We start from the raw sequence: 22,406 nt of genomic DNA, 5'->3' as shown, positions 1-22,406 counted from the left end.
AAAAAAAGTCAGAGAGGAAAGCCAGCAATTTATAGATGTTCAGCCTCAGCGCTCACACGAGAAAGGGCGTGCATCTCCCCCGCACAATGGCGTCTGTCCCGCTCTGCGGGATGACGCCGCGGGCCCAGGCACAGGCACAAGGCTCGCTGATCTAGCCAAGAGCAGCAGACGAACGGCACGGCGCATGCATAAGCGAGAGCAGGGAGAATGCGGCGGCGGACACATGGGCTTGGCGGCGAAAATGCCGCTCCCGGAAGAAGGAGGAGACGAGGAGAGGTGGAGAGACGGGAGAGGAGACGGCGCCGCTCAACCACACCCAAATCATTCTGTACCTACTCACCAACGCGGGACATACGGCGTGGAGACTCCACAACTGCAGAGGGATTTGCATCATCATCGACGGGGCCCAGGGCGGCAGGCAGGTTGAGGACCCAACGGTCCACTTTCTCGAGACGTTGTTCACGGTGGTGGTACTGGAGCACGTGAAAAAGGCGGGGTTGCTTGGGCTGGCTGGCCTCTCGTCTCACCCGACCACACCTCAAGAACTCTGCACCGAACATTCCACTCGCGCGCCACCTTTTTCCCATGCCTGCTGTGCGTCTGCCCGTGCCACGTGGTGATGAAATCCCCGGTGCCAGGATCGGGGACCGAGGCGAAGGAATGCACGCAGCGCGTGACGATGACTGGAGCTGTTGTTACTGCTGGCTTTGGCGGCGCTGGAGCAATGGCTCGGATAGGCAGGTAGATATACTACTAGCGCCATAGTACGCCGCCTCTATGCCTCTCCACCACACACGCCATCACCTGCGTGCTCGCTCCGGCGCCTTGCCCGTTTGCTCGCTCACTGCCTGGTGGCTACCTCATAACGGCAAGGAATATGACCATGGCAAGAGCAGCAATTACGTGAGAGCGGTAGTAAGTGGCTGTAGGGAGCAGGAAAGTGAGGGAGGGATCTCACAGCATCATCATCATCGTCATTGGCCTTTGACCTAGGTAGTCAACCACAGCACCGCACCCAAGACCTAAATGCCCAGAAGCAAAAGAGGTAAGACAGGCAGCAGGAAAACTCAAAGGCTGCCTATCGACAAATAAGCAGGTAGACAAGCAGACAACCAGGCGAAAGAGCAGACGACACAGTAAGAGGAACGAGAACAGAAAACCCCTCTAGGCACTCCTACCCATACCCAATCCCTCAGGAACCACTCCCATCAACCTGGCCAGGAAGAAGAAGAGCACAACGTACTAGAGTCAGAGTCAGAGGGACCCAAATCCCCCACCCGCGTCCGTCTACGTAAACAACCATACCTCTCGCACCTCTAGCTCCTACTCCCACCAACCAACCCCCCAGGAACGAGAAAAGAGAAAACACACAAACAAACACACACACACAACCACGTATTAAAAACTACGTACCTAGCATAGCCAAGAAAACGAAACCCCTTCTCCCCCCTCCTTCTATTTACCTTCCACCAGCACCACCATCACTCCCCAACCTCACTCCCCAACAAGTCCTCAACTCACTCAATCCCAGCACACACACCAGCCCAAAACACCAACCTCAACAACCACAGTCCTCAGCATCGTACTTAACAGTATAGTATAAGTAGGTAGTAGTAGTGTAGTAGTAGTGGTAGTAGTAATCTCCGCAACAGCCTTAACAGCCACAATAACAGCCGCAATTAGCCGCAATTAGCAGCCGCAACAGCATAATAGCAGGCTAGCAGCATAGCAGCCTTAGCAGCAGCATAGCATAGCATAGTAGTAGTAGCAGCATAGTAGCAGCAGCAGCAGCAGTCCCCAGGGCCAAAGTGTGAAATTCAACCCATCCAAGCACCCAAGCCGACCCAACCCAAGGCGAGCAAAAAACAACAACAGTAAGAGTAAGAGCTTTAAAAAAAAAGAGAAAAAGAGAAAGAGAAAACGGAGGAGTAGTAAAAAAAGTGTTTAAAGTTTAAGGGAAAGGGAAATGTGTGGAAAGGAAAAGAGAAACAACAACTCCGCACGCTCTTAGTAGCAGCGGCGGTGGCACACACTACTCTTGGCTACACTCCACTCTGCTCCACGCCTTTCTGGTCTCGACTCGATAGAGTCGCGAGTGTCTTCCGAATCTCACTCCACGCCACAACAACCACAGCCACAGCCAAAGCCTACAGTATTAAACCCACCCCCTCACACCCAACTCATCAGAGCCCAACCCCATCACACATCGCACACCTCCCTCACCGGCCCTCACCGGCCCTCGCCTTCCCCCTTCTCCTAAACCAATCCATCGCCCTCTTCGCCGCCCCCGACGACCCCGCATGCCGCTGATCCTCGTACGCGTCCGCAAACCGCCGATTCTTCTGCAGCATCGTGCGCTTTCCGGTCCCGGTCCCACCGCTCGGCTCCGACACCTGCTCGGTACTGCTGTCGAAGCCCTGCTGCGCGTACTGCTGCTGCTGTAACTGCTGCTGTTGCCTGTACGCCAGCTGCTGCTGCTGGCCCAGCGTCCCCCCGCCACCATTTTGCGACGACACATCCGACCCGCTGGCCCCGCCGCCGCCGTAGAACGCGTTGGGGTTGGGGCCGCCGATTGCGTCGCCGTAGTACTGCCCTGTCCCCTCGTCGTAGTGGCCGTACTGCGGCGCCGACGTCGGGAAGTGTGTTTGTTGCGGCGGAGCCGACGATGGCACTCGGTTGCTGCCGCGCGGCGCCGTGTCTGCTGTGCGGCGCCGGTCCAGGTCGCCGTTTCCGCTGATGGGCAGCGTACTGGCTGTCGTGCTCTGGCTGGGTGACGGGCTCTCTCCCCGTCCAAACGCCATCTGCGCCCGAGGAACGTTGCCGCGGCGCTGGCTCTGCTGCGTACCCGAGCGACGGTTCTCGTTCGAGTGCGATGAGCCTGGCGGCGGTTCCCGTTGGCTGCCGCCGAAGCTCCTCATCGAAAATGATGCCGGAAGCAACGAGAAGCGGCGCGATTGCCTGTTCTCGCTCCGAGAAGGTGCCTCGCTGTTCTTCCGACTGAAGCTAAACGAAGGGCGGCGTGAAGATTCCGTAGACCGCCTGTGGTCTCCTTCATTGGGAATGGATCCGGACATACTGACCGGAGGATATGACTTTTGCTTCTGGCCGTCGTGTGACTTTCCACCGAACAGCGACCCGGCTCTGAATATGCTTCCAACCGTGTTGGACCGCTTGTGAGCACCCGGACGCTGGGGATGGCTTGGTTGTCCATCCACCGGCGCCGTCTGCTGGTAGCTGGATGGTAGTCTCTGCGTGCTGGGCCTTCCGATGGACTCTGGTTGCACCTGCTCCTGGGGCATCGGCGCCGAAATGACGTACTGCTTGCCCTTGGGTTGCGAGAAGCGGCCCTGCACGTTGGTAGCTGCAACCGTAGCGGCCGCAGGTTGACCATACGAATTTCCACGCGACGGCAGCCGGGAACCCATGGTGCCACCCGTAGAGGGCCTTGCCGAGGGGGTAATGGGGGTGCTGCTGAATGGCATGTCTGATGCCGAGCGCTGGGCATCTCTGCCCGGACGGGTCAACGGCGGTCCCGTCTGGCCAGTTGAAGGACGCTGACTCCTGGACGAACTGTACGAATCCGGAACAACCTCCACAGGGCCCTCCTGGCGCGCACGTGCGCCCGAAGACGCCGACGGCCCTGACGACGGCGATTCTCCTCTCTGTGTCTGTGTATGCGGCGCCACGTATTCCACCTGGACGGTCCTGCGCTTGGCATCGCGTTGGCCGCGCTTTTCTGCCTGCTCGGCCTGGTCGATGCCGCCATGCTTCTGGGTGAGGCCTCCGACGGGCGCAACGACGGAATGCGGCTTGCTGGGCTCCCGGACGGACGCGCTGCGGGCGAGTTGAGGGACTTCGTAGGGATCCTCTGTGTCGACGCGTGTGTTAGTCACAGTATACTTTCGTTTGGTGAACCGGAAAAGGCGCAGGCTGAATAGGGGTCGCAAGCGACGCTGATACCAGCCTGTGCTGGGCAAAAGTTCCAAGGACAGTGATCTCTTACCTGCAGGGACAGTGGTGTTGGCAATATCGCTAGACGTAGTGGTGCTGCTCGTAATGAAGCCAACGACGTGCGCATATTCGCTCAACCAACTGTGTCTCGCGACCTCAAACAGGTCCGCGCGCTTGCGTGGGTCAGGGACGAGGATGCGCTTCAGGAGGTCGCGCGCGTGCGGGGTGACATATTCGGGGAAGGTCAGCGGCGTCGATACAATATACTTATAAAGCAAATTAATGTTGTCACCCTCGGGGTTGGCGGGGTCGTCGTCGAACGGAAGGTAGCCTGCGAGCATAGCATACTGGTGCGGTTAGCATCGGCGGATTGACGAGAGGCCGTCAACACTCACCAAAATGACACCGCAACTCCACACGTCCACCTTTCTTCCGGTGTACAACGAGTCACTAACCACTAGCTCCGGCGCCGCGTAACACGGACTACCGCAGCTCGTCTGCATGAGATCTCCGCGGCGGTGTCCGTCGTCGCGGAGCGTTTCCAGGCCCATCTTCTTCACATAGTCCTTATTTCCAAGGTTATACTCGATCTCGTCTCCAAGCTCGTCGTGAGGGTCAAAAGTGTTGGCAAAGCCAAAGTCGGTGATGATGATGTTCTTGTTGCGATCCAGCAGGAGGTTCTCAAGCTTGAGATCACGATGCACAATGCCCTTTTTGTGCAAATATCCAACGCCCGAAACCAATTGGGCAAACAGCCGGCGCGCCGACTGGTCCTTGAGGTACCGGTGGTTTAGAATGTAGTCGAACAGCTCTCCGCCCGACGCGTATTCCAAGATGATGCCGATATGCCGCTCGGTCTCGACCATTTCGTGCAGGCGCACAATGTTGGGGTGTTGCAGGCCGCGCAGAATCGATATCTCTCGGTAGATTTTGGGCAAGCGGCTGGGGTTGGAGCCTAGGACCTCTCTCCGGATGAGCTTGATGGCGACCTGAACACCGCCTTCCTTCTTCCAGCCCATTTTGACCTTGCCAAACTCGCCCTCGCCCAGCGTCTGGCCTAGAATGTACTCTCCGAACTTGGTCTCTCTCCGGGGCTTGCTCTGCGAGTGGTCCTGCCTGCTCTTTCCGGCTCCGCGTCCGCCATCGTTGACGCCCTCGCTTCCAACCAGACCCAGGCCAGTTATCGGGGTGACATCGGTGCCGGTGGGGGCAGGGCGCGCCTCGGCCATGCGGGCCTGCTCGCGGGCCATGGCTTCCTGGGGGTCTGCGACGACGAGGCGGTTGATGACGGTGCTGTCTTCCCTGGGCAGGTTGGACCCCATGGGTGGAACGCCGACGGCGGTGGCGGATCTGCTGTGGTTCGGGGCGGGCTGGGGCTCCGGGGCGCGGCGGCGGGCGGTGGGATCTTCGCGGTCGACTATGAGTTGTTGCGGTGTGAGCTGCTCATTTCCGCTCCTCGACGGTCTCCGCTGGGACGAGGGCGAGCCCTGTTGGGGCTGCGAGTAACACTGGTACTTTGACGACGAATGAAGCGGCGGGTTCGAGTGCTGGACGGCTGCCGAAGACATTGCTCGTCAGCAGCGGTCGGGGAATCGGCGGGCGACAGGGACTCGCTGCAGACCGGGATGCGATGCGATGCAGGAAGGGTGTGGGATGTAAGTCTGGAGGGTGGTGCAAGGAGAGGGAGCGGCCGCTTGGGGCTTTCACATGGGTTGGACGAGGCGATCGCGTTGTCTGGTGCCCGCCTTGGGCTTGGCGAAAAGTGGAGCGTGGGCTGAAGTGGATTGGTGGTTAGTGAGAAAGTGGGCGGGGCCGGGCAGAGACGCGCGACAAAGGTTCCTCTTGCTCTCTTCTCTTTTCCTTTGGGTTGGAAGGGGAAGAGGGTGTTTGGCACGCTCGTTTCGGGGCCGCGCGCGTGGTGCCTGCCACAGCCTTCGCGCGCACACTAGCTAATCTCGCGCCGCCCGCCCATGAATTTCAGGGGGCGCCGCTCAAACATGAGATTGCATTTCTGAGCGCCTATACTACTTTGCCGTTCATTTCCGCCCTGTCCCATCCTCCACGTGCCCAACAAGCCCCCCCGTTTCACGCCTTTTTGCTTTTTTGTGTGTGCCGGCGATCCCAACTCTCCTAGAGTCCTACCTCTCTCCTTGGTACTATACTACTCCCCCCACGTGACCCAAACCCAATCTCAATCTGCTCGCCCTGCGGCTCGTCCCGAGCGGACTTGCAGCAATCTCGCCCCTAGCGCTTGTCAACCAACGGCTCGTTATTGCCTTTCCATTGGACCGTCTTCGCTGCCCCTCCGCACTACAAAAAAATAACCCCGCCGTCATCTCTCTTCTCGCGCGTATATCAAAACATCCCTCGACCTTCCACCCTCAGGCCCCCTCCCTCCCATCTCGCCCTCATACGTCATCCCTCATCCTCGCGTCGAGACCGCAAAGACCGTGTGCCTCTCTCCCTCCTATTCGCCCCTCCCTTCCCCTCTTTCCCTCTCACCCCGTCCACGACGCAGAGTGCCCGTGGCGCGCCTAGAAACCGTATTGCCAGGTTCTGGAAAAAGCCGCACGGGCGTCGTGCCGCGCCGCGCCAGCTTGCTTCCCTCTCTTCCCTGCTGACCTGCGACTGCCGGTCTGTCTAGCTCCGGATGGCCTACCTAGCTCCGGTCTGTCTACCTAGCACCAGTCTGCCTGATACCGTCTGCCTGATATTGCCGCTGCCTGCCTGTCGGATGCCTCACGTCGTCCTTGCATCATGCTTCTTTCTTCCTCGGTACGCCGCCATTACATCGGAGCTGGTTCCCTGGCCATGGCATACATGACATGCCGTCGTAGTATGCTCGTGCGTAGTGCGTACTTCCGGACTTGCCAATATTGTCTCCGCTCAAGGACCGCCTATCGAGAAATCCTTCAGGAATCGGAGCGATAAGTGCTGCACTAACGATGAGAGCGGTGAACTTGGTCTATAGTGTACTCTTAACGCAGGTTGATGGAGAAAGATAATGGAAAGGAAAAGGTATTGTTTTCATTTACCGGCTTCGACCATTAGAGCCACTGCTTCCCCGGAGATTTGTTATTACATACACTCATGACCCATCATTACCCGTCAACGGCGGACTTAGATCTTGATCTCCGCCGGTACGCTAATTTCCAGAATATCGACGCCTTTCTGCAGCTCACTCTTGGAAGGCATCTTGCCGCGCCGCATCAGCTCGGCGCTCTGCGTCATGTACGGATCCTTCATCATACTGGCCACGGCCACAACCTGCTCGCCTTGCGTGTAGTACGCCACGAAGCTCGGCTTTTCCAGCTCGCCCTTCAGCACCACGTCGTCATAGCCACCAACCGTGTTGCCACAGTACCGCAGCTGGCTACCCAACGCGGACCAAAACACCGGGATGAAGGGCTTGGGAGGTGCCGACGGGTTGCGGATGGTGTTGGCGACGGAACGGCCGGCGTTCTGCGCTACGTTCCAGTGCTCGATCCGGATGGGTGAGCCATTGCCGCCAGGGCCGTGGTACGGGTAGGTTGCAATGTCGCCGATAGCAAAAACATCCTTCAGGCCCTTGACCTCGAATTTCTCATTCGTGCTGATAGAGTCGTCCTTTTCCAGTTGGATGGCCGAGTTCTCCTTCAGGTAATCAGTCGAGGGCCTGACGCCAACACCCTCGATGACCAGGTCGGCTTCCAACACAGTTCCGTCCTTCAGGTGGACAGCTCCAACCTTCGAGGGATCGCTCTTGGAAGGCGTAGCCTTTTCAACCGAGGCTTCCATCCTAAACTTGACACCATTCTTTTCGAGTAGACCGCGGAAGATGTTGCCAACCTTTTCGCCCATGATGCGGTCCATAGGAGCCTTTTCCATACCGACCACGGTGACGTCGTTCTTCTTGCTGGCCAGACAGTTGGCGACTTCCATACCGATGAAAGAGCTGCCGATGACGACAATCTTCTTACCATTGTCACCAACTGCATCAACAATGCCTTTGCTGTGGGGAATGGCGCGCAGGACAAAGACGTTGCCCAAGTCACCCTTCAATCCCTCAATCGGCAGCCACCTCGGCGTACCACCGGAGGCCAGGACCAGTTTGCTATAGTCATAAGTCTTACCAGAGCTAGTCGTAACCTTCTTGGCTGAGAAGTCTATGCTAGAGGCCTCGTCGGAAACAATGTCAATAGAAGCAGCCTCGTAGAAGCCGTCAGGCCTCCAAGCGACCTTTGAGACATCTGCCATGAGAGCCTTGGACAGCTTCGTCCGATCAATCGGCTTGTAGCCTTCACGGGAGATGACGGTGATGTGTCCCTTGTAGCCGCCGCCACGCAGACCCTCAATGGCACCTATCGTGCCGGAACCACTAACGAATGTCAGTAAGAATGCGGGGTAGCTGGCATTCCACTTACCCGCCAATGACCAGCACCTTCTCATCGGTCTTGACTTTGCAGCTGAAATCCAGCTTTCTCCGGCTAGCCTTGATTGTCTCCTCATCTCCCTTGATGTAAACGGCACCGTCTTTTTGGATGACCTCGAACTTGGCAAGCGGGTCCAGAGCCGGTGCATCTTCGACATCGCCGGTTGCGACGCTGAAGCAGGCTAGATACGTCAGTGAGCTATGCTGTCTCAAAGCATGACTAGGCAAGACATACCTCCGTGCCAAGGGCAAGTGAGTCTGCCGTCGCCAGTCACGACGCCTTTTACCAGCGGCGCACCGTAGTGCGTGCAGTTAGAGCTCGTGGCATGAATCTCATCGTTGACCTTGAGTAGCAAAACCTTGCCCTTCTCAATGCCTTCAACCTCGACTTCCTGCTTCTGCCCGTTTTTCAGGTCGATGGAGGTGAGGTCCTTCAACTTGTATTCCTGGAGGGCCATGACGCGTGACGTAGTTGTGAACGCAGCTCGTGCAAGGGCGAAAGAAGTTGGCGTGGTTGGGCGTGCTGATAACGGGGCTTGTCTCAGAGACAGACGGGTGAAAGAGGCGAGGTGAAAGCGCAACGCGGGCATTAAGAGCTTGGAGGAGAGGAGAAACGTAAGCGGCAGCACAGAGAGGGGGAGTGGGGTTATCTATATCCAGCTGCGCAGCTTCGATGAGCAGTGCATGCGGGCATTGGGGTGCCGGCCACCAATCACTTGCCAATGATTACACGCTGACGCCTTCCCTCGCATGATTGCGCGCGTCGTTATACGTCATCGCGGGGACAGCTGCTCCACTGCTTATATAAGTCGCCAATGACTCGTACGCGTCGAAGCTATCCACCTGTCTCAACCTCTTTCTTCCCGTACGCTTTCGTCCATTGCCATGCGAGACAGCATGACGGCTGCGTGTTCACGCCAACAGCTTAAAGGCGGCTATGCTGCTAATTGAGATGGAGCAATCCACCAAACAGACGAAGAATAACGCTCACTTACAAGCAGCAAAATGAAGTCACCAAACACCACCTACATTGACAGCTCCGACGATGACATGTCCGGTCTGTGATGACTTAACCTCCACCTTAAACTCACGTTTAACAGACATAGCCTACCCCGAAGGCGAAAAGCTACCGCCCAACCTCCCCAATCCCCGCGACGACGGAGCATGCGATCACCTAAAAATAGGCGAGCCCAAAGTGTCATCCATCGCACTGACATCGACGTCGGAAGAAACCGTGGACCTCTCGTCACTACCAGGCGTGACCGTACTCTTCTGCTACGCGCGCATGGGGGCGCTGGGCGAGCACATCTGCAAAGCGTGGGACGCGATCCCCGGCGCGCGCGGCTGCACCCCCCAAGCCTGCTCCTTCCGCGACGCGGTGGCAGACCTGCAGGGAAAGGGCGTGAACCGCATCTTCGGCTTGAGCACGCAGAGCACGGAGCAGCAGCGGGCGCTGCGCGAGAGGCTGGGCTTGCCGTACGCGCTGTTGAGCGACAAGGGGTCTGCCTTCATCGAGAGGATGCGCCTGCCCGTCTTCACGTGGGGCAAGGTCAAGCTGCTCAAGCGCGTCATGATGCTACTCGTCGATGGCGATATCGTTTGGGTCCACTATCTTGTGTTTCCGGCCGATGAGAGCGCGAACGCTGTCGTGGCGTACTTGGAGAGTGAAGAGTGGCAGCAGCTGGTCGCCTCAAGGCTTGAGAGGCAGGGTATTCGCAGGTGTGGAAACGAGTGAGTTTGATTTATATTCATTTAGTGGATTGCTCTCGTTACAGTTTGTGAGGCTTGCTATGCTGTTGAGAGTTTTGCTGCCCTTGTAACAACAAACAGCGACAACCGCTGTCAAACAATGAAAACTCAGACTCTTAGCATTCTCGAGTTTGCGAGGGCGTGTCTCAGCGCTGTTTCATTAGGCATGATATTGATATGTTGTAAGTCGTACGCGAATCTTTCCATATGAAACTTATATGTCTCAGAAATTAATCGATGTTTCAGGTGGGGGGAGACCCCGCAATCCGTTTCCAGTTAACGTGATGGTATCCTTAAGTCGGATCATTATTATCACTAGCAAGCAAAAACTTTGAGGCGGGCATCGCAAAATCGCAAGCCAAGCCCGCCTCGTTCGACGCGTGCATGAAAAGAAACGGGCCAGAGCATAGCCGCAAAAGATTTTTTTTGGTTTGGTTTTTCTTGCCAAGCGCAGAGAGACGCGTTTGACTCCCGGTTTCTGGTGATGAATCCTTTTGGGGGCCGGCGATAGAGTTTGCGTTCTCGTGCCAAGATGGGGGCCGCCTGCACCGCGAGCTCTGGACACTGCTTGGGCTAATCTATTCCTTAGCATTCTCGGACACGAGATCAACATCAACATTGCTCGAAGTGTGAGTCTACCTCAGCTCGATGGCAGGATGCATGTCCACCTGTTCGCACGTTGTCAAGGAATCTCCCATCAGACATTGGAAGCGCAAGACTGACCCGGAGGGCATCCTCACCTACCTCGTCAATGTATCCAAGTCGATGAGCACCTATGTACTTCTCATCCATCCCCACACCAGCGAATGCCCAGCAACCCCCGACCGGTGAGCATGATTCCTCAAACCCCTCCCAAACACCATATGCTGCACGCAAGCTCCAGCCCACTATCTACAGCCCTTAACACGCCGCGCGTAAACCGCCACGCAGACCTCACCCGAACCCTGAAGAGAAGCGAGAGTAAGTAAGCAGGAGCATGGCAACACGGGATTGAGGTTGATAGTATGGGCTTGGACTTAGATACAATACAGGGTTAGGGGTGGACGGTGGAGACTGGGTGTAAGCGGTCAGTTTTGGCTGTATTTGTATGTGTACTTTAGGTGAATTTCTATACTTGCCTAGGCACAGAACACTCCCTTGGTCTCAAGAATACTCAGTGAAGCGCCTAAACGAGTGACACTAAACTTCGTTATCCTAAGGTCCCACCAACAACCACTGTCGTCAGTCACCGCGAAGCGAGATAGTGATACTTGTACGGAGTAGCAGAAGAGGCCTAGCTACGATGTGTAGTGTAGAGTCTGTGTGTGCTCTAAGGTCTTTCACCCATACCTAGGACGCTGTGGGCTAGGCAAGGAATAATTTAGGGACTGTTTGTATCGTCCTTTGTCTCGCTATCCGGTGGCTCTCGCTTCACGGTGACGGACGTTACTCCATCCAAACTACCAGCTACTGCGTCCTCTGCTTCAATATCCTTTATCATCAAATGATTCCCTGATCCGCTACCACGTCCAAGCTTGCCTCAGTGAGCCAGGAACCGCACAGGCTTACTCGCTTCACAGCTAGTTGGCGCGATGTATCTGCCGTCTATGTTGGACCAGCTACCTGCCAAAGATAAAGTGCGTGTGCGTGGTTGATGGGATAATGCACTGGGGCAGAGACCGGGCAGGACCGGGGGATGATTAACTGGATGGGATCTTAGGAGTATACTATTAGCCACAGTCTTCATAATATCAAAGGCCAAGTTCATTGAACGTGCTCTGGGGTTAGCTTCGCCTCGACCTCTCAGCAACTATGGTTCGCACCATGGATTGGTTCCTTCAAGTATAAAGAGAAGCCTACCAAGGAAATTCTAGCTGGTCGGTGAGGGTTGTAGGATGCTGTTGAATTAGATGAGTTGACTACTGTTTTCATCCTGCTTCCTTTTCATCAACGTCAGTGTAGTATCATGCTATTCAGATCAATAAAGGCAAAAACGCGTGTTGGCGTCTAGTCATAGCCAGCATTGATGAACACTTCGCAGTGAGAAGTTCTATATTCCGAAAGTACCAGTCTATCAACAACCAATACAACCGTCTACTCTTTCGTCATAAATCATCATCCATCGTCTCTCATCAACCAGGCACGGCTAGCCTAAGGCTCCAAACTCTGAATCTGGACCTTGATAGCCCCAGTCTTGGGATCAGCGGCCGTCTTGAACGCCTCAATCGCATCCTCGAGGTTATAGCGATGAGTGACCAGCTTCTTCAAGTCAATGACGCCAGACTTGACAAGACGAATAGCGCGCGGCCACGTGTTGGCGTAGCGGTACTGGAACTGCAAGTCGACCTCACGGGTACTGAGGCGCATAAACGGGATCTTCATCTCGCTCTTACCGACGCCAATGACGAAGACCTTGCCGCCGAACTTGGTGGCCTGGATCGCGCCCGCAATGCTGCTCTCGACGCCGGTGCACTCGAGCACGACGGCCGCTTCGTTGTCGTCCATCTTGCCGCGCACCAGACTCGCAAAGTCCTCGGCGCTGTGCCCGAACTCAACCTTGTGCGTGCGTACGCCTGGTACCAGCTCCTCGGCGAACTTCAGTCGCCCCTCGTCAATGTCCGTGATGCATAGCGGCTCCGCCCCCGCTGCCTTGCAGCACAGCAGCGTCACGAGCCCAATAGGCCCAGCGCCGCACACCAGCACCGGGTCGCCGAGCTGCACGTGCGCACGCTGGATCCCTGCCAGAGCAACACTCAGCGGCTCCAGCATCGACCCGTCTTCAAAGCTCATGTCTTGCGGGATCTTGTGGCACCACATGGCTGGGTGGTTGACGTAGCGGCGGAGCAGACCCGGCACCGGAGGTGTCGACAGAAAGTCCACGTTTTCGCACCCGTTGTACCGTCCTGTAAGGCAGGGCTCGCACTTGTGGCAGGGGATGTTGGGCTCAATGGCTACGTGGTCGCCCGGCTTCAGGTGCGTCACTGTTGGCGAGGTCGCGATCACGGTGCCTGCGGACTCGTGGCCGAGGATGTGCGTGTCCTTGACAATCATGGGACCGATGCAGCCGGCATGCCAGAAGTGGACGTCGGAGCTGTAGATAGGTCAGCTCGATGCTCAGTTGTAATTAACTCAAGATAACAGCAGCGTACCCGCAAATGCCAGTGCTCTTGACCGCAACAGTGACCTCTCCCTCCTTGAGGCCCTCGCCCTTCTTCACATCATCCAAGCTCGGATGGGCCTCGGCGACCCAGAGGTGGTGCTCCGGGTTCGTGTAGACGCCAATGTTGGGCTTGGTGGGCGTTTCAGCAGACACGGCGGAAGACATGATAGGCACAGCTAGGTAGCTCTTGATAAGCTCTGAAGCTCTTGCAGATCAGGACTCAAAGGGGATAGAAGCAAGCGACAAGAGAAGAGGGATGAGCGATGAGATGAGAGGGGTAAGAGGAGAGAGCAGCAGCGGCAAGCAAGTTAAGAGGATAAATGCAGCTAGGGAAGAGGTGCTGCGTGAGCTGTCATGGAGGGTATGACAAGGCTTGCGCGCGTCGCCCAGTGGCCCCCTGAGGCCGGATCCATGGAAAAGCTCGCAGCGTCACGATGGCAACACGGCCTGCTCCAGAGGGCTCTGTCGACAAGTTCCGCGATTGGTCGGCTGAGGGCGTCAATTTTTCCGCCTGTGGACCGCGTCGTGGGGCAGAGCGCGGGGGTGACGTTGGATAAAGGAGGGGGAGGGGTGCCCCACACTTTGCCTTGCGCGTCGCATTTACCCGGAGCCCGGCTTAGCCGCGGTACCTGAATGTGCATCTGCCAAGCAATCATCTCGAAAGAAGCTCTGAGATGCTCCATCTTAAGCTCGTACGGGAGAGAAAATTATCCCTGGTGCGTCGTCTAGAGCCAGACAGACGGCTACTAAATCATCCGGATATCCCACCCCTGAAGAAACTCCCCGTCCCTGCATTTGTCAAGCCATTTTCGCCAGTCCAGACCATACATTGCTCTGCGTACCCTTGCATCCTCCCATCCGAACAACGCCTTTGACTCAGCCCTACCTGCCCATGCTAAATCCTCGAAAAACTAAGAAATTCCTCGTCTTCACCCAGTCTCCATCCCCCTCATACCTTCCAGCCGCGAACGCCTATACCCATTGACTTTCAGACCATAACGCAATACCTGTAGGATTAAAACGAGACCAGAACGAGACCAGAATAAGACGATAACGAGATCGTGTAGAGCTCAAGTCAGCTCCATTCCCTCTTCCTCAACCTCCTCACCTTCATCGGCATCTTCGCCTGTTGCGAGACCGGCACCGCCCAAACTACGCTTTCGAGAATCACGGTAACCGTACTTCAAGGCACCGAGACCCTCCAGCTCTTCACCGCTGAGGATGCGACCAAGATCGTCAATCTCTTCACAAAGATCCAGTAGGCTGCGTTTCGGTAGGCTTCTAAATCCTTTCGTGCGGACGATGCGGCCCCAGTACGTCATACAAAAGTCGGCTGCGCGGTCCTTCAGCCAGTTCTCTCCAGCCGTGTTCGCACGCTCCCAAATGATGGCGGCATGCTCGACGTCAAGTTCCTTGTGGAGTCTATTGACGCACAGGATGCGCAGACGCGGCATGACGTAAATGTTAGCCATGACTAGCATACCGGCGACGTCGGTGAGGCACGGGCCCTGATTGCCATGTGGGTTGATGCTGTCAGTATACAGATAGTATAAGAAAGCCCGCACGGTACTATAGGGCTCCGGGATATGCATCTTCTTTTGATGGAATTCCAGCATCTTCGAGTTGTACATCCTAGCAAAGTGCGGCCAGCGTGCTTGGAGAATCATCTTATGCACGTGGATCTGCGCACTCTCCTGAGAAACGTTCTCCTCGGCTACAGATGCAAAATCATCGTCGTCACTATCCTCCTCGAGGAGTCCTGTGACGATAAAGTCTGCTCCACTGCCAGTCTCGGGAGCTTGGTCAAAGGTCCGGGCCAAATCAGCTCCGATTCCTGAGAGCATCGGATTGCCATTTGCGTCCGAAGGAGGCATCTTGCTAGTGTCTGCACGAGTTGCAGAGGTCAGAGCATTGCCAAGGAGACCGAATCTTGTCAAATCGATGGGCAACACGTCACTGAGGTACTCTCCATTAGAATCGCCGTTCGCGGCGGGGTCGGTAGGGCAGCCGAGCAGCCACGCGTGCGTTCCATCTTCGTTCAGCGTGCAGTAGTGCCAGCGATAATTCTGCGGGAACATGTCTTTGCCATCGGCGAGCTTGTGCCAGCGCAATGTGTCGAGGTCCAGGGTGGACAAGCTGATGTCGCACGAAGACATGACCGTGGCCGGGGTGACGAAATCGACTAGTTGACCAGAAGTGAAGACGTGAAAGTGGTTGCCCAGAGCCTGTGTAGGTAGATTTTGGCTCGCGACAAACTTCAGCGACGAAATAGCTCCTGGAGCGAACATCGATCTGTTGTTCGTGGTTATCGGCTGAGACTGAACGCTGCTCGAGTTCGCCGCATATCCTGTAGTCCCGGTAGTAAGCGGCACTCTCCAACTCGGCCCGTTAGATTCCCGGCCTCTGCCTGTTGAGGCTTTGTTCATACCGTACGCCATCATTTCAAAGGCAGGGCTGCCACGGATATCGAGCCACCAAATCTCACTCGTCTTTTCCATATCTTCACCCATTCCACCAAAGACCCAAATCTTGCCGTCCCAGACCCAAGTGGTGTGATCATAACGAGGCACGAATCTCCACGTCCGAGACCAAGTCCAGTTCTTTAGGTCGAGGTAGCTGATGTCGTCGAGTACATAATTCTCGTGGCCGCTCATTCCGCCGAGAATGAAAAGCTTGTCATCATAGATGACAGCGGAGTGGCGCGCACGACCCTTTGGGGGAATCCCATGGATATCGGGTTGGGTCCAGTGGGCGGACTTTAGATCGAAGATGATGACATCGGAGAGGTAGGTCCGGTGCTCATTTTCACCGCCAAAGACGAGAAGTTTGTCGCCTTGCCAGAGACTTGCAGTGTGACCTATTCTCGTCAGTGACCGAAATCCTTTGTTAGCATTTTAACATACCCATGCGCACGCCTGGAATGTCGCCATAGTTGTCAACGAGGTTCCACTGGCGCGTTTGCAAGTTGAGACGGAGGACGTGATTATAGACTAAGGACGGTTAGAGCCTGTGATCGCATCGCAGCAGAGAAGCTCGCCTTCATCAGTGTATTGATCGAATCCACCGAAAGCATAGATCTGGTCGTTGCCGACGTACGTCACCGACGCATTGACAAGACAAGCGGGTTTCGCGCCGACAGTTGTGACGATCTTTGGTTTGTAGCTGTCCTTCTTGTTGGCGCCGCGGCGAGCGATTTGGTTGTTGGACATGGCGAAGGTGAGAAGCGGAAGACAATGCGACGTTGACGAGGAGATCGAAGACGATTTGAGCTATCGGGCATCCAGGCCAATGACCGTTTGCCTTAAGCGGTGGCGACGGTCATGCACGAGTGAGGCTCAGGTTGCAGAAGCCTGGTCGTTCGAAGGCGGAGGGCGAACAATGAGAGTGCTCGATGCGCTGGAAAGGTGAGGCGGTTGTGACGATCCTGGAGGTCCAAGTTCCACGGACCCGGGCGCAACTGAAATGTTTGTAATATAAGCACGGGCCTCTTATGATCAGGAATGAAGGCAAGCACGGCAAGAAAGCGGCTCTACATCGCTTCTACTCGTACGATATGTATGCAGTTACTAGGGGATAAATAGAGTCCTAGACTGAGTAGCAAGCAAAAAGAAGCCTGCGCAACAACACAGAGCTGAAGATTGATACTTGCTTACTCAAACCCCGTGCCCGCTAGCCTAGCGCAGACCCGCTTGGCGTTATCCGGAAGTAGCCGCGCGTACCCTGGCGTCCTGAGCTCAACACCAAAGGTGGCCTATCGCAACATAGTGAGGTAGGTCTCTTCAACGCCCACTCACTGCTACGTTCCTTGTTTGCGCCCATGTCTTCACCTTCGCCCCTGCTCGACGTCTGGGAGGCTGCTTCCGGCAATCCCTACTACCCGACCGTCGCCAAAAACGCCCAATTCACTGTCGGCTTTTCGTTGCTGTTCATTGGTATGCTTGTTGGAGCCACATTGAGGGGTTCTACTGACATTACCGCGCAGCCTTTATCTTGTCTGGCATCTTCGGCCTCAGTAAGCAGCACTTATACCATCTGCTCGACGTCTGCTAACACCTCTCAGACCGTTCGCTGATCACGCTGCCCACTCTCGGTGTTCCCGCGTCGCTGGCCTTTGGGTAATTACCTCGCCCTCGCATCCTCGTACACTACTAACAACAATAGATTCGGAGCAGTCTACATGATTTGCGCGGTCGGAGTTTACGTCTAATTTCCTACCTCTCCTTCAGCAGGCGCCAACGGACCTCGTGTACAATTAAGCTGGGACATGCAATAGTAAAACACGGCAACACTTGCTTCACTTGATACTGAGACGAAGCGCGACCGAACATTAGGTGAATAACAATGGCGGAGGATCCTCCAGTATTCAGCGCAGTTTCAAGCTCGGCACGCCAGTTGTTCATACTTCTGCGATGCATCAGCTTCGCGTCCAAGGCACGCGTCCAAATCAACAAGGATGGACTACGCTTCAGCGTTGAGGACTATCGGGTCATGCAAGGTATTTAAGGCAAGATGCCGCTTTATACATAACTAATCCTACCAGGTTTCGCATTCCTCGACAAATCCCTCTTTACCACCTTTCAGTATCACGCACCTCGTCCCGATTCCCCGTTTGATGCCCAAAATGACGACGGGACTGTCGACCTTCCGCCGTTTACCATATCCCTTCCTGCGCTTCTCGAAACCCTCCAAATTTTCGGTCTCAGCGATCCGGCCTCCCGATCCACGCTCACTACCGGTCCCACGAATGCCTTTGATAACCGTGTGTTGGGCATGACATCGGTGTGCCGTTTCTCCTACGACGCACCTGGCTCTCCGTTAAAAATCATCTTGGAAGAGACTGGTGTTACTACAACCTGCGACTTGACAACCTATGAACTGGACGATGCTGAGGAAGAAGACATTCCTTTTGCGCGTGATGAATTGGCAATGAAAATCATCATGCGTAGTTCCTTTCTCTATGATGCCATCACCGAATTGGCCAGCACAAGTCCAGAGAAGCTCACGTTGAGAGCAAGTCCAATGGCTCCATTCTTCTCATTGAGTGCAGAAGGCTCTCTTGGCAGTACAGTCGTGGAATTTAGCAAGCCAGACAACACAAGACCTTGGGATGGACAGGAACGTCAGCCATCTACTGCCCCTCCCGAAACAACGCTGCTGGAGACATTTCAAGTCGGCCGTCGTGTCACGCATACTTATCGTTTCTCCTTGATCAAGGCTGCGGCCCGTGCAATGGCTGTGGCGACAAAGGTCAGCATACGTGGCGATGACCAGGGAGTTCTCAGTCTACAGTTCATGATAGAGGTAGATAACGGGCAGGTCAGCTTTGTGGATTTCAGATTTGTTCCTCTTGTTCGCGAGGAGACAGAAGAAACAGAAACCGAAGATGAGGGCAGTGGAGAGGAAACGCAAGATGAGGATTAATTGTGGTACAGCAGTTGGATCTTCAACTTAAGGTAGACATCAACATCAACAGACGCACTTAAATGCAGGAAACCATACTCCGTACTAACGATGGCATCCACGTCCGGGAAATACAATAGTATAAACACAGCAATCTCCAGTCTGAAACCCCGCATACAGCACCAGCCTACATGAAACCTCCAAAAGATCATGTAGAGGTCTGCCCATCCGCCACGCGCCACGAGCATTTACGCAGTGTTCAGATTAACCAATTAGGACCCACGTAGAAGGCGTGCACGCTAAGCCCTAGCCGTAGTCTCACCGCAGTAAGACCGGCTTTTCTGATTACTGAACGCATGCGAGAACCATCCCCATTCCACCCCATCCACCACCATCATCAAGGATTCGATTACCATCCGCGGCTCGACGGCATCCAACGCAAGGACCTTCGGCAGGCCGCACGCTCCAACCATCAACAGTCTTGATCGTCATCCGTCTTCTGCTTTTGATTTCTCGCATATACGACTTCGCCTCCTATTGTTACATTCAGCATCTCAACCATCGCGCCGGCTTGACCGCGTTGCTTATCTCCTCCAGTATCCACATCAAGGTCAACCAAGCTTCTGGTCTTCGGCGATCTGCCGGTTGGTCGCTGATCAGGACATTCAACAGTGTCTATTTTTGCATCAACGTCTGAAGCACGCCACATAAGCAAAGGCGAGCAACGACGCAGGCCGATCGTCTCTTGAAAAAGAGCTTAGCCAAATTGTACATCTGATAATAAGCGCGGGAACAGCTCCGTTGTGTAAGCCTCACGAGCTTTAGAGTTGCTGCAAAAGTCATCATGATTTCCGAGAACGATGAACGCCCAATGAAAAAGCGGGCCAGGAAATCCTCCTCCACAAGCGAATCAACTCCTAGAGGCAAAAAGCAAAGGGGTAGGCCCAAAGTGGACACCCAGGATGAGACCGCTGCCGATGTGAGTAATCAATAATCCTTGCCTACATACCGTCCCAATCAGCGATGAATGTTTCTTTTGGGAAGTTTGCTCCAATAACCGGTCTATGCTCTTTAGAGAGCGCTTATAACTTCCTTTCGTTTTCGTTCTCGTAACTGGTCTCGTGGATTCAAGTCACACGATGACGCCCGCTAACCATTCCGCAGCGTCGCCGCACGCAGATTCGACTCGCCCAAAGAGCGTATCGGCAGCGAAAAGAGACGACCATTACGACCTTGCAAAAGCAAGTTGGACAATTGCAATCCATCATCGAAAGCATGAGCTCGTCCTTCCTCCGGTTCAATGAGCACGCTCTCGCTTCGGACATCTTCTCTTTCAGGCCGCAATTAGCGTCGGAGTTGCGTTCAACCACCGACCAAATTGTTCACTTGGCCGAGACTGCTAAGAAGGTTGGCGAGGTTGAAGAAGAGGAATGCGAGCAGGTCTCGGTCGACCCCACGCCTCAAACTAATGCCACACCGCACACTGAACCACTGGAGCTGGAACTGTCTAGCCGTAATGTTTATGAAGACATTGTACGAGCCAGACAGGCCTCGGACCATACCTCATCGGACAGAAGTCGCCATGTTGGCTGGGGCTATTTCAGGATGGAGCCTGATGCGGCAGGTCAAGCGGGGGCTGCGACCGACTACTATTCAGGGTTTGGATTTCCTACAGCGATGGGGATGATGCCTACGGAGACAAGCATTCCAGAACGTCAATTCCAGTCCTCGGTTTTCCCATCCTTTCCCTTTCCCAACAACCCCTTGGATGTTACGGCTCTGAGCAACCCGATGCCTGGCGAACTCGATCCACAAGTCAGCTACGGAAACGAGGACATTGACAACACAAACAACGCCTTGACTATCACAACACCGCCCTTGTCAATGAATTTTTTATCCGAGCCAAAAATCAGCTTTCTGCCCACAAAGGATAATCCCCTGCGAATTCCCTTTACCTACTCATTCCAAGAGACAACCTTTGCGCGGCGACTTCAGCGAGCATGCCTCGAGCGATCGTTCCATCTGTTATCTACTGCGAATCTTCGGCCATCCGCTTTCCTGCGCGTGTTCCGCCTGTGTCGACACTACAGCACCCGCGAAGAGCTGATCGGTCAATTCCGGGCAATCCTGCAACAATCCGTGTTGGAGCCGCTGGAATTTGTCAGATCACCCTTCCTGCATCTAGGCGGTGCGGGTACGCACTACCCCAAACGCGATGTTTACGGCAACATGGTGCCACAAACGTGTGACTCGTATCTCCGCATGGGACCGTGGGCCACAAAAACACAAATTCAACAGCAAGGGAAAAGACGCACGGAGAGTAGCAGCAGCTCGACGACAAACACGACGACGAGCACCGCATCCACGAGCTCGGTAATGACACCGCCCTCTGACGACGGTATCAGCAGCTACGGGTGGGCGAGGGAGTTACAAGAAGATCTGCGGGGTTACGAAGGCGAGTGGTTTGACTGTCACGACGTCGAAGGCTACCTGGCCGAGCTAGGCGTGCACATAGACGCGCAGGCTTCTTTTGCCGAAGCAGCCGTGCGCACGCTCGAGTTCATTGCTCGTCAGGCTGATGAGGCCGCGAACAACGTACACCCGGATGCTGAGATTGCGGTTCTGGACGAATCACTGGATCAGGATGCGCCAAACCATCTAATGCTGGGGTTGGACCAGCAGAAGCATCCACAGCAGCAAGCTAGTCCGGCAGCAACTGTCAGCAACGTCAGCATCGCGGATTTGCCTGTCATTGACCCCACGGCGTACGACGGCTGGGATCGCTTCTATGATTTGGACTTGGCGTGGTTGGGGGACAACCAGCCAGGCAATTTGGCAAACGCTGTGGATATGGGGATGGACGGTGTGACCTTTGGTGATGCTATCGGGCGCAAGGAAAGGCGCGAGGTTGTTACGATTGATGTGCAAAGATTGGTCAACAGTAAGTCACTCGTAACGTAGTATTGGCCACGAGCTGTGACTGACGTATTCTAGGCCTCATCAAGCGTTGTGTCTGCATTGGCCGCGGTCCTGGCTTTAGACGCTCAGATGTCAATTACGCACTGCGTGCTGCTATCATCGAGGGTTTCTAGTGCCCAACAACGGCAGTCAAGCCCTGGTCAAGCAGGACCGAGTAGCTGGGAGTTCAGCGAACCAGTGCCCTCCCAAACGATACCGGAGAACTACGACACCGGAGAATTGGAAAGAAACAAACAAATATACCGACATATGATACTAATTACCATCCCACCTCATCTCTTTTGTATGGCGAGGTTTCTGCTGAGGGCAGCAATTTCTATTCGGAGAGCTATGGTCTCAATGGCGTGGGATGTAGCGAGCACCATTGCCGCTAAGCCCAACGGGACGAGCCAGTGTTCGACTCAAGCCATCTGGGCATGCTCATTTAGCACAGAACCAGACTGATGGCTGCAACTCGTTCTGCATTGCTGCTTACTCGTTGAGGCAGTCATCTCAACACTTCGTGCACCACACGAGCGGTGCCATAGCTACGGTTCAAGCGGACGCTCTAGCCGGAGAACGTGAACAAGAGCTCCACGAGACGGAAGAAAGGGACAAGGAGGCCGCCATGGATATTGACGGGCCTAGTGCACTATACGCGCTTCAACGGACTTATATCCCTTCTCATTGCCAACCACGCCATGAGCGCTACATATCTCGCACTGTTCTTTCCTGTGTTGTTTCTACTACTGGAGTCTGGTGGGGTTGGCTTCGCAAGGGTAACGTCCTTCGTTTTAC

The 22,406-nt window shown here is 55.2% G+C and overlaps 9 protein-coding genes across 9 annotated transcripts; 5 read left to right on the top strand and 4 right to left on the bottom strand.

Moving 5' to 3' along the window:
* Window positions 1–2,219: 2,219 nt before the first annotated feature.
* Window positions 2,220–5,519, bottom strand: K452DRAFT_299811 (uncharacterized protein; the record flags this gene model as incomplete). Its single annotated transcript, XM_033542269.1, has 3 exons — window positions 2,220–3,868; window positions 4,004–4,298; window positions 4,347–5,519. 3 exons carry the CDS (start codon window positions 5,517–5,519, stop codon window positions 2,220–2,222), a joined length of 3,117 nt encoding a protein of 1,038 aa, XP_033395534.1.
* A 38-nt stretch (window positions 5,520–5,557) lies between these two features.
* K452DRAFT_56465 (uncharacterized protein) lies at window positions 5,558–6,005 on the top strand. The gene has a single exon (XM_033546854.1). It carries the CDS (start codon window positions 5,659–5,661, stop codon window positions 5,902–5,904), a length of 246 nt encoding a protein of 81 aa, XP_033395533.1. The 5' UTR covers window positions 5,558–5,658; the 3' UTR covers window positions 5,905–6,005.
* A 1,066-nt stretch (window positions 6,006–7,071) lies between these two features.
* On the bottom strand, window positions 7,072–8,820 carry K452DRAFT_231657 (uncharacterized protein; the record flags this gene model as incomplete). Its single annotated transcript, XM_033537181.1, has 3 exons — window positions 7,072–8,308; window positions 8,355–8,544; window positions 8,598–8,820. 3 exons carry the CDS (start codon window positions 8,818–8,820, stop codon window positions 7,072–7,074), a joined length of 1,650 nt encoding a protein of 549 aa, XP_033395532.1.
* A 587-nt stretch (window positions 8,821–9,407) lies between these two features.
* K452DRAFT_231245 (uncharacterized protein) lies at window positions 9,408–10,097 on the top strand (the record flags this gene model as incomplete). The annotated part of the gene is made up of 1 exon (XM_033537154.1): window positions 9,408–10,097. The coding sequence occupies one exon, from the start codon at window positions 9,408–9,410 to the stop codon at window positions 10,095–10,097; it is 690 nt and encodes a 229-aa protein (XP_033395531.1).
* A 2,029-nt stretch (window positions 10,098–12,126) lies between these two features.
* On the bottom strand, window positions 12,127–13,644 carry K452DRAFT_253361 (uncharacterized protein). The gene is made up of 2 exons (XM_033538284.1): window positions 13,240–13,644; window positions 12,127–13,181 (listed from the first exon to the last, which is right to left on the bottom strand). Exons 1-2 carry the CDS (start codon window positions 13,413–13,415, stop codon window positions 12,242–12,244), a joined length of 1,116 nt encoding a protein of 371 aa, XP_033395530.1. The 5' UTR covers window positions 13,416–13,644; the 3' UTR covers window positions 12,127–12,241.
* Window positions 13,645–13,906: 262 nt separating this feature from the next.
* On the bottom strand, window positions 13,907–16,833 carry K452DRAFT_360064 (uncharacterized protein). The gene is made up of 3 exons (XM_033546319.1): window positions 16,288–16,833; window positions 16,154–16,240; window positions 13,907–16,107 (listed from the first exon to the last, which is right to left on the bottom strand). The coding sequence occupies exons 1-3, from the start codon at window positions 16,457–16,459 to the stop codon at window positions 14,321–14,323; spliced, it is 2,046 nt and encodes a 681-aa protein (XP_033395529.1). The 5' UTR covers window positions 16,460–16,833; the 3' UTR covers window positions 13,907–14,320.
* A 234-nt stretch (window positions 16,834–17,067) lies between these two features.
* Window positions 17,068–17,457, top strand: K452DRAFT_299806 (uncharacterized protein; the record flags this gene model as incomplete). The annotated part of the gene is made up of 4 exons (XM_033542268.1): window positions 17,068–17,182; window positions 17,233–17,262; window positions 17,311–17,365; window positions 17,412–17,457. 4 exons carry the CDS (start codon window positions 17,068–17,070, stop codon window positions 17,455–17,457), a joined length of 246 nt encoding a protein of 81 aa, XP_033395528.1.
* A 134-nt stretch (window positions 17,458–17,591) lies between these two features.
* Window positions 17,592–18,671, top strand: K452DRAFT_231624 (uncharacterized protein; the record flags this gene model as incomplete). The annotated part of the gene is made up of 2 exons (XM_033537176.1): window positions 17,592–17,745; window positions 17,791–18,671. 2 exons carry the CDS (start codon window positions 17,592–17,594, stop codon window positions 18,669–18,671), a joined length of 1,035 nt encoding a protein of 344 aa, XP_033395527.1.
* Window positions 18,672–19,315: 644 nt separating this feature from the next.
* K452DRAFT_56344 (uncharacterized protein) lies at window positions 19,316–22,079 on the top strand. The gene is made up of 3 exons (XM_033546853.1): window positions 19,316–19,629; window positions 19,815–21,591; window positions 21,645–22,079. Exons 1-3 carry the CDS (start codon window positions 19,495–19,497, stop codon window positions 21,740–21,742), a joined length of 2,010 nt encoding a protein of 669 aa, XP_033395526.1. The 5' UTR covers window positions 19,316–19,494; the 3' UTR covers window positions 21,743–22,079.
* Window positions 22,080–22,406: the final 327 nt, after the last annotated feature.

This window comes from Aplosporella prunicola (assembly GCF_010093885.1).
Source record: "Aplosporella prunicola CBS 121167 unplaced genomic scaffold K452scaffold_18, whole genome shotgun sequence".
NCBI lineage: Eukaryota > Fungi > Ascomycota > Dothideomycetes > Botryosphaeriales > Aplosporellaceae > Aplosporella > Aplosporella prunicola.
This window is presented reverse-complemented; position numbering and strand designations above follow the sequence as displayed.